We start from the raw sequence: 16,370 nt of genomic DNA, 5'->3' as shown, positions 1-16,370 counted from the left end.
ATGCAGTTGATTCGTAATGGAGAGGGCTTAATAACACAAGGGGGAAAGAGTTCTTTATTTGACTTTTTTTTTTTTTTTTTTTTTTTTTTTTTTTTTGTTCATTCTGAGGAAAAATAAAAAAAAAGATCAATATTTTCTTTGTCAGTTAATTAATTTATGTCTTACTAAAGGATTAGTAACAATATGCTTCATGAAAAAAGTGATGTTGTTTCTCTTTTCAAAAATTATGGGAACAGATCGTTGCACAAAAATTAAAATGAAAAATGAAAATTAAAATGAAAATTAAAATGAAAATTAAAATGAAAATTAAAATGAAAACTAAAATGCATATTTGTGAGAATCAAGAAGAAATGAAAAGAACGTGCTCAGCACTCTCTCTTAGAAGGAAAACTCTCTCGATATTCATACAATATTAATAAATAAATAATGTCCTCTTTATTTTATTTTATTTTATTTTTTTTTGCCTTTTTATGGTCTCTTCCTTTAATGATCCATATTGCACCTTTTTTGCTGCACAACTGGCTGAATTTTTGAAGTAGAGATGCCAAATAGTCGTAAAAAAAAAAAAAAAAATACCTTTGAATGTATAAAAATTATCCTGTTTTGTTTGCATAAAGGGAGAGAAAATAAAAAAGCTAAAATAAAAATCATGTAGAACAGAAAAGGTTTAACCATTAAACAAAATCCTACATTCCGCTGTCCACTTGCGTAAATTATTATATATACACACTGCTTAATGTTGAATACGGGTTGTGTCTTGTGCAATTCCACCTTTTTCAAAAGATAAAGTTTCTTGTCCGTGCGTATTTTTATTTGTTGCTCATACATATTTGTAAAATGATGAGTAATTTTTTATAAAATTTATATGTGATTTTTTGTGTTGTTTAAATTTTTAAATTGTAATGGGGAAATTTTTTTAAACCATAAAAAAAAAAAAATATATATATATATATATATATTTAATGTTGCGAATGCTTATATTCAAAAGGATTTCAAAAAAGAAGGGAAATAGTGGGGTCATGGGTAGGGAGTGAATGAGTACGAAAAGGATAAGTGAACAGATGCATGTGTTACATGCGTGCACGTGAAAATGTATGTATGAATGACTTAGATGCACCGGGGGTAGTTGGTGATGGTAGATAAATTGATAGGGGGTATGTATGGATATGGGGGGGGGGGGGGAAGTCCACACAACTTGTATACATATACATACGTACATATATGTGTATGTTACATGAACTTTGTAACTTTTCTTCCTTTTAAAAAATACATTATATAAATTTCTTTCCACATGTTTTCATCTCTATGTGTATATATAAATAAGACCATGCCGATATATGCACACAAATATGTTAACTTCCGCAGGGGCTTTTTTTTTTTTTTTTTTTTTTTATGTATATATACATGTACATACGAATAATATATTTCAACACAATTTTAATTCACGCATATGTATATGCGTATGTGCGAATGTTTGTTTAAGTTTATGCATGTGTATATGTAAGGTATGAGCAATATATAGTTGTGGAGATGTGGTGATGGTGTGGACGTTTGCATGTGCATGTACATGTGTATGTATCTTTCGCCGGTTAATATTCTACTTGTTATTTTATCAATCAAATGTAAAATCCTTATTTAACGCAGCGTCATCATTATTTGCGAAGACGTTATTGAGAGTAATTTGTGTATTGTTTATTTCATTGTTAATAATAAAAGGGAAATACTTATATAATATTTTCCATGCCTTGTTACAAATATTGTCCACTTTCCTATCTTGTAATGCATCTATTTTATGAATACTATCACATTCTTCAAAAAAGTGTACATACGGATTTGCAGGCAGTTCATCCCTTACCTTTTTATTTTCTCCCATTTCTAGGATATTTTCTAATCCTTCTAATGTTACTGAAATTATATTTGCGTCTTCTACATCTAACAAATTGGATAATGAATGTATAGCTCCACATTCTACTAAGTATTCAATTTGTGATTCAGACCCCCCTGAAGATGCATTGGATATTGCCCATGCAGCTTCTTTTCGAACTTCAAAATCTTCTTTCATTAAAATGTTAATAAGTTGTGGTATAACATTATTGTCTATTACTGCTTGTATTTGCGGGATATTTCCAGCAGTAATATTGGACAAAGCCCAACATGCTTCTTTTTTTATACTTTTTTTTGATGAATTCAGTAAACATGACAATTTTTGAACTGCACCCAGCTTAACAACAACATCTGTTTGTTGATCATCTCCTGTGACAATATTTCCAACAGTTCTTAGTGCAGGTGTTTGAACTAAAAATGAGCAATGACTTAGTAATTCAACTACTCGTTCTGCCACTCCTGCATCTAAAACAGCATTAATGTTATCATTAGAACCATCAGAAAGGTAGGACAATGTCCAACAAGCATCTGTTAATATTTCTTCATCGTCATTATAAATTAATGCAGCTAGGGTTGGTAATGCCTTGGAAACAATTTCAAATTTAGGTGCAGGTTTACCTCTACATAAATTGGATAATGTCCAAGCAGCATTTCGTATTAATGTTCTCTTGTGGCTAGTTCTTAAAATTTTTAAAAGTAAAGGTAACGAGTTTTGATTTAATACAAATTCTCTGCATTCAGCTGAATCTCCTGCAATATTCCCCAATGCCCAAACAGCTTGTTCACATACATCCTCTTTTTCGCTATTTAATAACCTAACAAGATGTGGTACAGCATTATTTTCAATTACAACTTTTGTTTGTTCTTGAGAACCTGAAGCAATATTTGTTAATACCCAAGCAGCTTCAAATTGTAAATCAGTTTTATCATCGTATTTTAGAAATTCTACTATATATGGAACAACTCCTGAATTTATTACTTCTTGTATGGGTGGCCCTTTTTCAATAGACAATAATTTTCTTAACTCTCTTGTACTGTTTAATTGGGTTACATATTCAGATGACCTTACTCCTATAGATAAGGATGGAATTTTCTTTAGCATTTCTAATGTATTTGAGCTATTATTTGATGACGTATTATATAATGAATCATTGACTGAATCATTTTGATTTGATTTTAAATAGTTAGTATTATATGTGGAATTTTCTTCAAAGCCTATACTTTCCATTATCATGGCTCTTTTACTTTCTAACTGACATTCTCTTTGTTGTTTTCTTATTTGAACTACCAAATCTTCTCTTTTCCTTCTTGTGTCATCGCAGTTTTTTTTAAATTCTTTTCTCCTAGCCTCAATTCTTCTATCCATTTTTTCTGTTTCTTCTTTTTGTTCTTTGTTTTTTCTTTACTTTATTGTAATCTTACTCAAAAGCTGAAAGGAGGGGAGTAATAGAATAGCAAAAAAAAAAAAAAAAAAAAAAAAAAAAATGGATATGAGGTTGTACAATAAAAATGTTCTTCAAGATTGAAACGTAACCACAGAATGAGTTATGCTTCGATTTTTTACATTGTGCAGGATGGATTACAAGTACTTTAGTAGCATACGTTTCTATGCATATTTATGTATGTTTGCTCATGTATATATATATATATGTATACATATTATGTATATATATGCATTTGCACTCTTGGATGAGCCCTTTTGCAATGTATAACACGAATGGAGCACGTTGTACGAAATGTTTGTGTGTAATGTTTCTGCATAACACTACATAAACAGGATAATTGGATATGCATTATAAAAGTGGATATAAATACATTCATATGTGGTGTAAATGAGCCATACGAAAGGTCATGAATACTTAAATGAACTCACAAAACTGGTGTACACGCACAAGTAATTCAGGTGCATGCAAATGTTTCACGAGTACGTCAGTAATGTGCTTTTTCCACTTTATGGTGAAAACGTGTGCAGGTTTGTGTATATGTGGGCATATGCACGCATTAGCGTTTATAAACGTGGGCAAACATACACAAATTACATAAATGTAAAAAATGTTTCTCCTTAATAATGTGACAAAACATATTCTTACTTAAAAGAAGTTCCTTAATTTTGCGAATGTTTTTTTTTTTTTTTTTTTCCTTTAAAATGTAAGAACACCTCTTCCTGCAGCTTTTTTCCCTTTTTTATACATACTCACGTAAGTACTAATATATGTATACTTACATAGTACATACATATACATATAGATATATGCATATGATATATATTTAAATAAACATAAAAAACATAAAAAAAAAAAAAAAAAAAAAAAAAAAAAGGAAAAATTCTCTTTTAAAGTATAATATGGTTCATGTCCTCTTCTTCTTTGTTGCTACAATACGCATATTTTTTTTTAAAAATAGCGTCCCCCCGATTAACATGCTTTAATGTAAAAAATTTTCTTCGCACAGATCACATACATGGTTGATCCATATGTATACTATAGCTTAAAAATGTCAAAACGAAATTCATTCGACGCGAAATTTTTGTTTCAGATTTACTTGCACCGCAGGAGGAGGGTTCACCATCCAACCTTTTATGTAAGCACATTTTGAAACACAAATATGTATATGCTACATATATATATATATATATATATATATATATATATACATACCCCCACTTATGTACTTATGCAAAATAAATACACCTGTATAGCAGACCTTTCAGCAATCGTTTTTCGCACATACAGAAAAACATGTATATATTCACATGTGTGCTTGTGTATTATACATATATATAAAACACGAGTACATTATAACCTTTTTTTTTCTCTTTTTTTTTTTTTTTTTTTTTTTTTTTTTTTTTGGGGGGACCTTTTTTGGCTTTTTCGACAACTTGCCTTTCCTTCAAAAATAGTTGCTTTTTCACATTTTTTTATTTCACTTAATTTTGCTCCTTTTTTTTATTTCCCTTAATTTTGCTCCTCTTTCTTTTATTTCGTTTAATTTTTCTTCACTTTATTCCGTTTAACTTTGTTTTTGCTCTATTTTTTTTTCTCCCATTAATTCTACACGAAAAAGTTACAAGAGAGTAAATAAAGAGCAATTAAAATTATATAGAAAATAAGCACAAAAATTTCCCCTTTTATTGTGTAAGTATATGATAATTACAAAATATTTACACAACTTTAAAAAAATGAGGAAAACAGTTTTTTATTTTTTAGAATTGTATTTACAACAAAGATATTTAAAAAATAAAGTTCTGTTAAGGAAAATTACCATAGTTTTTTATTTTTTTGTGTTGATAATTATGTAATATTATTTATACATCATTCAGTTTTGCTTTATCCCGCTCGAACACACAACAGACAATTCTCTACAGTGTATGTATATGCACTTTTGTTGATGATAACTTTCTAATGATATACTACTTGATCCCTTATATAATTAGGATAAAACAATTGTTTATAAAATAAAAGAAAGCTGTTATGAGATTGTAGCACATGGTATTTGGATATTTCTGTTATAGTTTTGTGCAGAAAAAGATTAGACAAAATTGTACATTATTTTCCCCATCCCCTGCTCTCCTCGTAAGCGTATAGAAGAACACATGTTTTGCAAATGTGTATATATAAATATCGAATTTATGTTATTATGTATAATGCATTTAAAAAATGCAGAAAAAGAAAAAAAAAAAAAAAAAAACGAACAAAATTTCAGCCATAGTATTAAAAATTCTTCTTTTATTTTTCACTTTCCTTTTACATTGTAAACGTGCAAAACTTGTATTAATTGTAAAATAATTTCGTTGTCGTTAAGGTCAATTTTAAAATTCCGCAATTTTGCTTCAATGGCAATGTGTGATTTAAAAAGTTGCACATCAATTTTGACATATGGTGTTTATGTTATCATTGGGAAAAATCGAAGAGCCAAAAAAAAAAAAATAAAAAACATTGCGGCAGTATTTGTCGTTGAGATCAGATCAAAACAGGCCAATATGCATACTCATTGCACGGGGTGGAGGGTTCCCAAAAAGGGCCATAAAATGTATGTATAAATATGCATAAATGTATGAAATGCTATGGGTAGGTGGGGGAATATATGTGTGTATATTTGCAAAATCATATGCTATAATATACGTATATAACTTTGCGTATACATTTAATCACACCATGTATTAATTTAAAAAAAAAAAAAATTTCATTAGCAACATCAGATTTATGAAACATTTCTTCTGTGTTGCATTGTATTGCGAACGTGAGGTTGTGAGATTCATTATTTTTTTCTTTATACAATTTATTTATTTTTTTTTTTTTTAAATATGTAAATTGTTAGCTGATAAATCGTGTATTACATAATTAAATATCTTAATTAAACAAACATACACGAGACATGCGTGTACTGGCATAATTATTTTGAGAAATTTACATAAGATGGTGACATGCATACACTTTTTTGACAAGCACAGCATATCTACACGGTATATTTTCACGACATATTTTCACAGCACATATTCACAGGAACAAATTTTTTTGCTCGGAAAAGTTCGAGGAAAAATATTTTCTATTTCCCTCTTGCCAAATCGTTTTCATTAATAAGATGAATTAGCCGATTGTGATTTAGAATCGTAGGAATTGTTTTTATCATCCTTTTTATTTGAATAGGAATTTTTTGAATTTCTAGCGGCGTTATCATATTTTTCGTAATCTTCATCATAATTTTTCTTTTTCTTGTCCTTTTTTTTATCTTTAGATGAATACTTTTCCTTTTTTTGCTTTTTGCTTTTGGAAACATATTTACTTGAGCTGTTATTACTTACATCAGAAAAAGATTTTGACTTACGTTTTTTGGTATCTTTGTTTTTTTTATCTCTTCGAGTACTGGGAGGTGTGTCATAATCATCGTCTTTTTTTCCATCCGAATGTTTTCCCTTTTTACTTTTTGAGTAGTTACTGCTTTTTTTGTCATTTACCCGATCCCTACTATCATATGCTTTATTTTTTCGATCATGCAATTTATCACGCTTACTTTTGTCTAGGTCATCATATTTGTAATCATCTTTTTGTCGTGACTTGGTATCTTTATAATAATTTCTATCATCACGTTTGTCATCTCGTTTATCGTTCCACTTTTTATCTTCCTTCTTATTATAATATTTGGACGATTTTAAAGTATTTTCTTCGTCATCCTCACGATCGTAAGTTTTTTCTTTATATTTTCCAGAATTCTTTTCCTCTTTGTAGGTGCTACTGTATGCTTTATGATCCTTATTATACTTCTTATTATCATCCCTTTCATGAGAATCATATTTGCTATATTTTGTTTTATTATAATAATCCCCGTTTTTATCACTGTATTTTTTCTTATCTCCCTTGTAATCGTATGACCCGCTTCTCTTTGTGTATGTTTTTTTTTTCTCATCGTACTTATCATATGAATTTTCTCTATTGTGCGTTTTGTATTCATCATTTTTATATTTATATGATTTCTTATCAGTGTCGTAATATTTCTTATCCGTTTCGTAATATTTCTTATCAGTGTCGTAATATTTCTTATCCGTTTCGTAATATTTCTTATCAGTGTCGTAATATTTCTTATCCGTTTCGTAATATTTCTTATCCGTTTCGTAATATTTCTTATCAGTGTCGTAATATTTCTTATCGGTGTCGTAATATTTCTTATCAGTGTCGTAATATTTCTTATCAGTGTCGTAATATTTCTTATCGGTGTCGTAATATTTCTTATCGGTGTCGTAATATTTCTTATCGGTGTCGTAATATTTCTTATCAGTGTCGTAATATTTCTTATCGGTGTCGTAATATTTCTTATCGGTGTCGTAATATTTCTTATTCACATCGTAGAAATTATTACGATCATGCTTTGGATAATATTGTTTATCATATCTGTCATAATACTTTAGATAACCCCTATCGTACCTTCCAATGTCTTCACTACTGGGATATCTTTTCAGTCTTTTATTGTAAGATCCTTTGTAATACCCATAATCATTAGCACCTCTCTGTTCATAATCGTCCACACCACTATAATCTCCATATTTGCGTTTTTTATCATAATAATAATTTTTATTATATCCATCATGTTTCATGTATTCCCTGTTTTCTTCTTTATCATCACTTCGTACAGAATACGAAGGTGATCTATTTGATTTTTTCTGTGTTTTATAGTTATAATTAGAATAACGTTCTACATTTCCATCTCCTTTTTCATTTTCACATTTGTTATTATCATTATGTCTGTCATGTCCAGAAGCACCATCATCACCTTCCCCTTTTTCTTTCCCCTTTTTCTCATTTGCATTATTATCATTTGAATATCCTTCTTCTTCATGGCTACCACGAGCATGATGCTCATCATTTTTGCCTTCTCCTGGGGACTTTTCAATTGATTTGCTACTATATTCTCTATTTTCATTTTTTCCTTGATCTCCCGTATCTAATCCTTTTTTGGGTGAATTTGCACGAGAATAACTACGTTCTCTTTTGTATTTACTGTATCGATTAATGTAATCATCATTTCTGCGTTCTGCATCCCTTGGTGAATAATTTCGTTTATTAAAGACACCATTTTTTCTTACTTTATCATAATAATTATATTTATCAAAATAATTATTGTTATAATATTTTCGATAATAAAAATTTTTTTCATAGGGAGTATTGTAATTATTATTATATCTGTATTTATAGGGATATTTTCTATACGGTTGTTGACTTGAGTAATTATTATAACTCTCTTTATAATATTTTGTGGGGTTATATCTTCTGTTATTATTATCATAATCATTCTTGTTACTACCATTATCATTGTTGTTGGGGCTATCATAATGGTTATCTTTTTTTCCTTCTTTATTTGAATTGGTTTCATATTCTTTTGCACTATTATCACTTTCATATTTAAACACGCGAATACCATCTCCCTCATCATTTGGATCACCATTCTCTTCGTCACTTTTCTCCTTCTTTTTCGTGCTTTCTTGATCCAAATTTCTTTTTTTTATATTTTCCAGGACAGCTTCATTTTCAATTTTCCAATTTTTAATTTCTCCTTTATATTTTGATAACGACTGACAAAAATCCACATGTATTCTTCTATCATCAATAATAACATTATCCATTTCGAAATAAGCATTTAAACAGTCTTCTTTTTTTTCAAATTCGATAAAAGCATACTGAAGCGAATTGTTCGTAATCTTATCTTTAACAATGTTACAGGATATTATAGGCCCGAATCTTGCAAAAATTGTTTTTAAATCTTCTTCTTCTGTTACTGGATTTAATTTACAAACGAAGAGAATATTTTCAGGGGGTTTTAAATCAGCATCTGGGATATCTCCTAAAATTTCTAGTGTCAGTGCGCTTGCCTTGGCATCCTTATCCTTTAATTCTTCTTCCTCTTTTAATTCTTTGTTCATTTCATAGTTTTCATTTCCCTTGTCTGCTTGGTCATTCTCCACATTAGCATCATCACCTTCGTCCTTCTTATCATTTTCTTCTTTTTCATCACTCGCCATCTTTTTACCCCTCTTAACAACCTTTTTACCCTTCGGCTCTTTCTTTCCTTTCTTACCTTTCTTATCTTCGTCTTCCTTCTTTTCTTTCTCCTCTTCCCCTTCCTTTTCGTTCTTCTCATCCTTCTCATCCTTTTCGTCCTTTTCGTCCTTTTCTTCCTTTTCTTCCTTTTCTTCCTTCTCATCCTTTTCATCCTTCTCATCCTTTTCTTCCTTTTCTTCCTTTTCTTCCTTTTCTTCCTTTTCTTCCTTTTCTTCCTTCTCATCCTTTTCTTCCTTTTCTTCCTTTTCATCCTTTACTTCCTTTTCCTCTTCCTCTTCCTTTTTACCCTTCTTCGTTTTCCTAACCGTTGCTTTTCTCGTTCGCTTATTTTTGGTTTTGTTATCTACAACCTTTTCCTCATTATTGGCCTCATCTTTTCCTTTATCATCGTCAGTAGGTCCTTTGTTTTCATTCTTCTCCTCTTCACCGTTTTTGTTTTCTTCATCTGGTTTTTTCTCAACTGATTGATCCTCCTCCTTTTCTTTTTTTTTAAAGGCAAATGAAAACATGTCTGTTTATCTAGAGGAACCACTGAAATATATCCTCGTTTGTTTGGTATCCCCTGTATGTATGTATGGTTTTTTTTTTTTTTTTTTTTTTTTTTTTTTTTTTCTGTTTTATGCTTTTTCCACGATTCGATATTTGCTCTTTTTGTTTAATTTTTTGCCCTGTTTAATGTTACTTTTCTTTGTTATTTTCTTCTTTTTGCTTTTTCTCCTGTATTTTCTTGTTTTCTCTTGTATCTTTTATTTTATTTATTTATATATTTATTTATTTTTAATTTCTACTTTTCAAAATGTTCACATAAATGTTTATGTATAAAAATTTACATGAAACATTTTTATTTTTAAGAAATGCAACTATCTCTAATGGTTAAACACGTTGCCCCTTCTTCTCAAGGAATTCGAAATAAAGTGAAAAAAAAAAAAAAAAGAAGCCCTAAATAAAAAATAAGCGTAGATTTTTTTTTTTTTTAACACGTACTGAAGATCTGTATAAGATATATGTATTATATATGTATTTATGTATATATACAGATGCTATAAGAGAAAAAGTTAATATATATATATATATATGAATTCATTATTTTTTTTTATTATTTTTTTAAAATAATAGTATAACAATAAAAAAACAAATGGGGATAAACGTTCAACATTAGTGCTTCCGTATGTGGATGGCGAGGGCAAATGATATAATATATATGTAAATTTTTTTTTTTTCTTTTTTCCTTACAATCTTATTATGTATAGTTGTGGGGAGGAGGCTGTGTTATCACAGTATTATTCATTTGCTATACATGTGACAATGCTAAACTTTTTCGTGAGTACAATACTGATATATTCCATGCTATAGTTATGATATCGAACGTTTCAATATTATCATTTTCTTATATGGAATACAAACACATTATTATTATTTTATCTTTTTTTATCTTTTTTTATCTTTTTTTATCTTTTTATTTTTTTTTTATCTTTTTTTTTTTTTTTTTGTTTTTAATTTATAGCTATATCATCAACCTTTTCTAAAATCTTTTTGGGTATTATTTTTTTTTTTTTTTATACCTAAGTAGCTCTTTGTTAAAAGGAGTAGTGACACAGCTTGTTCTTGTAACCATTGGGAATTATGTCACTAAAATAGTGAATATATACATACATAAGCACACGTATGCATTACATGTGTGCTACTTTTTTATTTGTCAAAAAAAAATATGGATGATTATATATATATATATATATATATATATATATATATATTTTTCAGGTTTACATTTCAACGTTTCTTTTTTGGGTCTCACGTGCACGTTAAACATTTTAATATTCTTATATTACCCTCCTTAAGGGGTATATGAAAAGGCACCACTAAATATATATATTCTGTATAAAAAAAATATCATTAATTATGCATATATCATCCATACTATTGGCTTTTAACATTTTTTGTTGCCCATTCGACTCATTTACGGTTACCCACATAAAGGGGGGGGGGGGTAATATACATATGCAGTATGTATATATATAAACATAAATGCATACATACATTTGTTACGTGTTGTATAGAAAAATCTGCTAATCATAACGCTTATAGAGTGAACTTTTTTTTTTTTTTTTTTCTTGGAATATACATATGAAAAAGTGTCACACTTTTATACTTTACTTTTTCATGTTATATATTTGAACAAAATATGCTTTTATGACTTGTAATACACAATTTATTTTTTTCATTTTCATCTTTTCCAATCCTTAAAAAGCAGCCCTTAAGATGATTTTAAATTGTTTTGTTATGCAGTAAAATGTATACGTGCATGCAACTGTAATTTTTTGGATTGAACAAAATAGGCCTATGGTATGAAGCTGAAAAGGAGCTTGTTTTGGAAAAAGGGACAATGATATACATGTATATGCATATACATATATATAAGTAAACACAAATGCATACTTTCTGACTTTGCTTCAACTCCTTCCCGAACTGCATACGAATTCGAGTATAAGCATTTTCTGCCACTTGGTAACATTTGCGAACATTACATTTTCATTTCAATATCTAAGTAGCAGTGTTCATGAAAGAAAGGTACCACGTGTGCCTTCCCCGCTTTGTGGAAAAAAATGATAAATTGGCTGCGTACAATATATGTATATATATTTTTTATGTACAAAATTTTACTGGGCAAAATTTATAGTAATAAATTTCAAAAAGTTTACAAATTGTGTACATATAAAAATACACGTTTATATTTTTACATATAACGTTTTTTACGTACATTTTTATTTTAAAACTTCGAACATTTTTTCACCTGATTTTAAAAATAGGCACAAAAAAATGGAAAAACACACTTTATGCTGCATGTTTTCTATGCACAAATTTATACATATGAGTAAACAGTACACGTAAAACAAAAACATTACAATTTCCAAAAAAAAAAAAAAAAAAAAAAAAAGAGATAAAATGGGGTAAAAATGTGATGCCATTTTTCATTTAATAATACAAAATTTTCCTTTTTATCCAGTATTTGCATTATCTTCACTCGTAGTTACGTCTTAATTATCTTTTCATCATCTAGGTTATACCTTCCTCATCCAGACATATTAGATTATCGTCTTTTTTGTTGGAAATATGTCTAACGAACAAGCCTCTAAAATACGTCAATCACATAAATGTAGTTTGAGCACTATCTACATTTATAATATACATGCAATTTAAAAAAAAAAAATTTTCTTCTAATTACATGCTTAGAAAAAAAATGAAAAAAAAGAAATTATGCTAAATTGGGGAATGAAGAGCTCAAAGCACAAGGTGTAAACTCCAATTTGAAAAGTGAAACGTTCAAAAATGACACCAATAAATCATGGTCTTCATTAAAACGGTAACAAACAAGTAACGTGTGAATATGGGCTATTCCTGCGGAAGCGCACAATATATATATATATATATGTACACATACGTGCGCATGGATACATATTTACGTTGCTAGTATGCTGCAATAACATATATCATTGATAAGCTAAGAATTAAAGGAGATGAACTTCTGTTATAGTCTCATGCTGTAAGTGCAAATGCACGCATGTAAAGTTGCACATGCACAAAAAGCAACAGGTGAGTATGCATCTACAGTTTAAACACAGGTGTGTCTTCTAATTCTGCGAACAATTCGAGTTTATGGAATTTCAGCAATGTTGGATGGTGACAAAATAAACATTGCTTAAAATCCTTTTTCTGCGTTTTTCCGTTTTACTCTTAATGAATGGTTCAATACTTGAAAATAGGTATATGCGTGCATACATATATGTATATATATATATATATATATATATATATACACTGAGTTGTGCATTTTTTTTTAAGCCTTGCTCTCTTCCTCTTCCTGAACTTTATGATCAATAAAATTGATGGACTCTTTGACACAATTTTTAATTCTCCTGTTATATTCAATTCTGTTTTCAACAAACAAAAGTGCAGCTTCTTGGTTAGCTGGACTGTTGGGATTTGGATCACTTAACAGAGACTGAATAGATGTCAATATTGCAGAAATGTCGTAAATCGGGCTCCATTGCTTCTGAAGTATATCAATACATATATTTCCGTCCATATATATATTTGGATGAAACATTTTCGTTAAAAATTTGACCTTGGGTGGTCTGTTTGGGTATTCATTTCCAAATAAAAGTTCTAACTGAAACGTGCCTGAACAAAGGGGGATAAAATAGAGGCCATATTTTATGCTTACATGCTCGAATTGTAGATTTTATTATTATTTTATTTTTTGTTTAGGCCACCGATGGAGCAACCCTTGTAATTGTATCACTAATAATGGCGACATTTTCCTTCTAGTTAATTAACATATCCGCTTGTGGAATGCACCTTAATTTTTGTATTTAATATTTTTCATGCCAATCAAGTTGGTATACGAGTATACACCAACATGTAACTACACGTATGGAGTTCACAAACTAATGAAACTTTTATCCAATTCTATATATACAACCCTCTTCATCCTCCCACTTATTTTTTTTATGGTATCTATAGGATTGAGAGCATAATTGATGTTTATCTTTTATTACCTCCTTCCCAAGGCGTGTCCGTTGGACCGAAAATAACAGCCCTCCATTTCATAATATCATTTCCTATTGGGGAACCACTAACTCCGTAAGGTGAATCAACTTGTAATTTTTTGAAGTCTCTAATTAATCTCTTTTTCGCTAAATTTGACATTTTTTCCTAATATTTATACAACTTGAGCTAGATCTAAATATGTGCTATTGTTAACGTACGTACTTTGACAATAGTCTAGGCATATGTTTTTTTTTTTGTTTTTTTTTTTTATGTACTCATACTTGTTTTTTCGAATATCTAAAGGTAGCTCCACTTTTTATTACAAAAACATGTCTCTAATGATGGCTGGTATAAGGACTGTTGACATGAAGAAAATACATTAACATATATATATATATATATATATAAACATTCCGTTGTATGATTAAAACGTGGATGGGAGACTTCTCATCAATGATGTTATGTTAAACAACAAAACGATGGGGCAGAAGGTACATATCTGTATTACTACGTGGCACAATTCATGAATGTGATATTCAAATGTTTTACATTTGAGGTGCTGAAGGAGTTGATATTACCTGAACAAGCGGATCCCATAAATGTGTGTACATGCGTATGGGGGATGACAGTTTGTGTATGTCTTGATACGATAGGGAGAAAAAGGAACACATAAGCTATCAACTATTTATAATCAAAAGTATAGCTAAAAGGACGTGTAGTATTATTTTATTAATTTATTTATAAAATGAGTACGTTTCTTTCATGTATTGAGAAGGAGAGGAAGAATCACGTAAAAAAAAAAAAAAAAAAAAAAAAAAAAACAGCGTATTTAATTGAATATATGGATATAAGGCTCTATATATATTATTTGTAGCTTTCCTTTTCATATAAATAATGCGTAAGCGCTATACGTGCATTTGTATATAATTTTATGGAGAAATTACCAATGAAAAAAACAGGACATTTTTGATAATTGATTCTCAACTAATGAAATGATAACAAAGATGATGAATTGTTTGCATTTTTTCCGAATTTCACAAGTGAAAAATACGCATTAAATATGTCCTACTTTGGGTTTACCTAATTATAAATAAAATAAACTTATAATACTGTCATCTATTTAATATATACTATTATGTATACATATGTAAAAACATGTGCCTGCAATTTTTTTAATGCATATGTATACATATCTTACTTGAAATAAAGTGAACGTTGTTATATATGTATATATATGCATGTATATATACACATGTGAATTTTTACTAATTTTTTTATTTTTACTGGGATTCTTAGTTCTTTTTATTTTCGCAAAATCTTAATTTTTTTTATTTTCGCAAAATCTTAATTTTTTTTATTTTTGCAAATTCTTAATTTTTTTTATTTTCACAAATTCTTAATTTTTTTTTATTTTCGTAAGTTCTTAATTTTTGTGGTGCGCCCCTATTGTTCCTTTTGTGTAATATGAATATGAAAGCGTGGCAAATAAAAGAGAAAGCATTCCATTTCTAACGCATTTTGATTTGCCATGCTTCAATTATTTTTGCTCAAGTATATATATATTTTTATTGTTTTTTTGATTGCAATTCTTCATTTAAAACTTAGCACTTCTCGTTACATTTCCCTGCCCTTCTTTAAATCCATCATTTTTTTTCAACGTTCCCTACCTTTTTTAACTTCTTTTTTGTTTTATTTTATTTTTTTTTAGTTTATACATTGAGTATTTATTTATGAGAATTTTATGGAAAAGATAACAAGGTGAACATTATAGCCAAAAAAAAAAAAAAAAAAAAAAAAAGGCAAATATACCACTTTTTAACTTTGCATATTTCATATAACATAAACAATTAAATCGTTATGTTACATACGGAATTATGTATATTTTTTTAGATTCTTACACCTATATGATGATGCTTAAATTTTTGCTTACATGAAGGTTATATACGTACAAGTACAACAAATTATATATTAACATTTCTGTACATTCATAACATTACATGAACAAATTTTACTCTTCAAGTATAACGTGATAATGCTTTCAACCAAGGCCACTTTTCACCAGTCAAAGTTAAGCATTACAAGAGGTTTTAAAAAATAAAATAATGCAGTCAGTCAAAAATTCCAGTTTTTTATTTAAATGTATACAAATAAAGGGGCTATATGGATGTTGTCACAAATATATTGACGAATATACGGGACTTTAAAGAAAGAAAAAAAAAAAAAAATAATAAAATAAAAAAACGTGAACACATATTTTAAGAAAGAAAAAGAACCATTTAACAGCTCAAAAAGAGATAGTAATATATTACATATAAATAAACTAATTAGAAGAGTTAGTTACTCATGTTCCACTGGACAGACATAAATTTTGATTTTTAGACGTGTTTG

At 28.8% G+C, this 16,370-nt stretch overlaps 3 protein-coding genes across 3 annotated transcripts; all 3 read right to left on the bottom strand.

Annotated features, from left to right (window-relative positions):
* Nucleotides 1-1,612: 1,612 nt before the first annotated feature.
* Nucleotides 1,613-3,250, bottom strand: PGO_142700 (karyopherin alpha; the record flags this gene model as incomplete). The annotated part of the gene is made up of 1 exon (XM_028690261.1): nt 1,613-3,250. One exon carries the CDS (start codon nt 3,248-3,250, stop codon nt 1,613-1,615), a length of 1,638 nt encoding a protein of 545 aa, XP_028546062.1.
* A 3,207-nt stretch (nt 3,251-6,457) lies between these two features.
* Nucleotides 6,458-9,943, bottom strand: PGO_142690 (hypothetical protein, conserved; the record flags this gene model as incomplete). Its single annotated transcript, XM_028690260.1, has 1 exon — nt 6,458-9,943. One exon carries the CDS (start codon nt 9,941-9,943, stop codon nt 6,458-6,460), a length of 3,486 nt encoding a protein of 1,161 aa, XP_028546061.1.
* A 3,326-nt stretch (nt 9,944-13,269) lies between these two features.
* PGO_142680 (ubiquitin-conjugating enzyme E2) lies at nt 13,270-14,141 on the bottom strand (the record flags this gene model as incomplete). The annotated part of the gene is made up of 2 exons (XM_028690259.1): nt 13,270-13,613; nt 13,991-14,141. 2 exons carry the CDS (start codon nt 14,139-14,141, stop codon nt 13,270-13,272), a joined length of 495 nt encoding a protein of 164 aa, XP_028546060.1.
* Nucleotides 14,142-16,370: the final 2,229 nt, after the last annotated feature.

Source organism: Plasmodium gonderi (genome assembly GCF_002157705.1).
Source record: "Plasmodium gonderi DNA, contig: Chr14, whole genome shotgun sequence".
Classification (NCBI taxonomy): Eukaryota; Apicomplexa; class Aconoidasida; order Haemosporida; family Plasmodiidae; genus Plasmodium; species Plasmodium gonderi.
The sequence above is the reverse complement of the archived record's forward strand: the minus strand, read 5'-3'. Positions and strand labels throughout refer to the sequence as shown.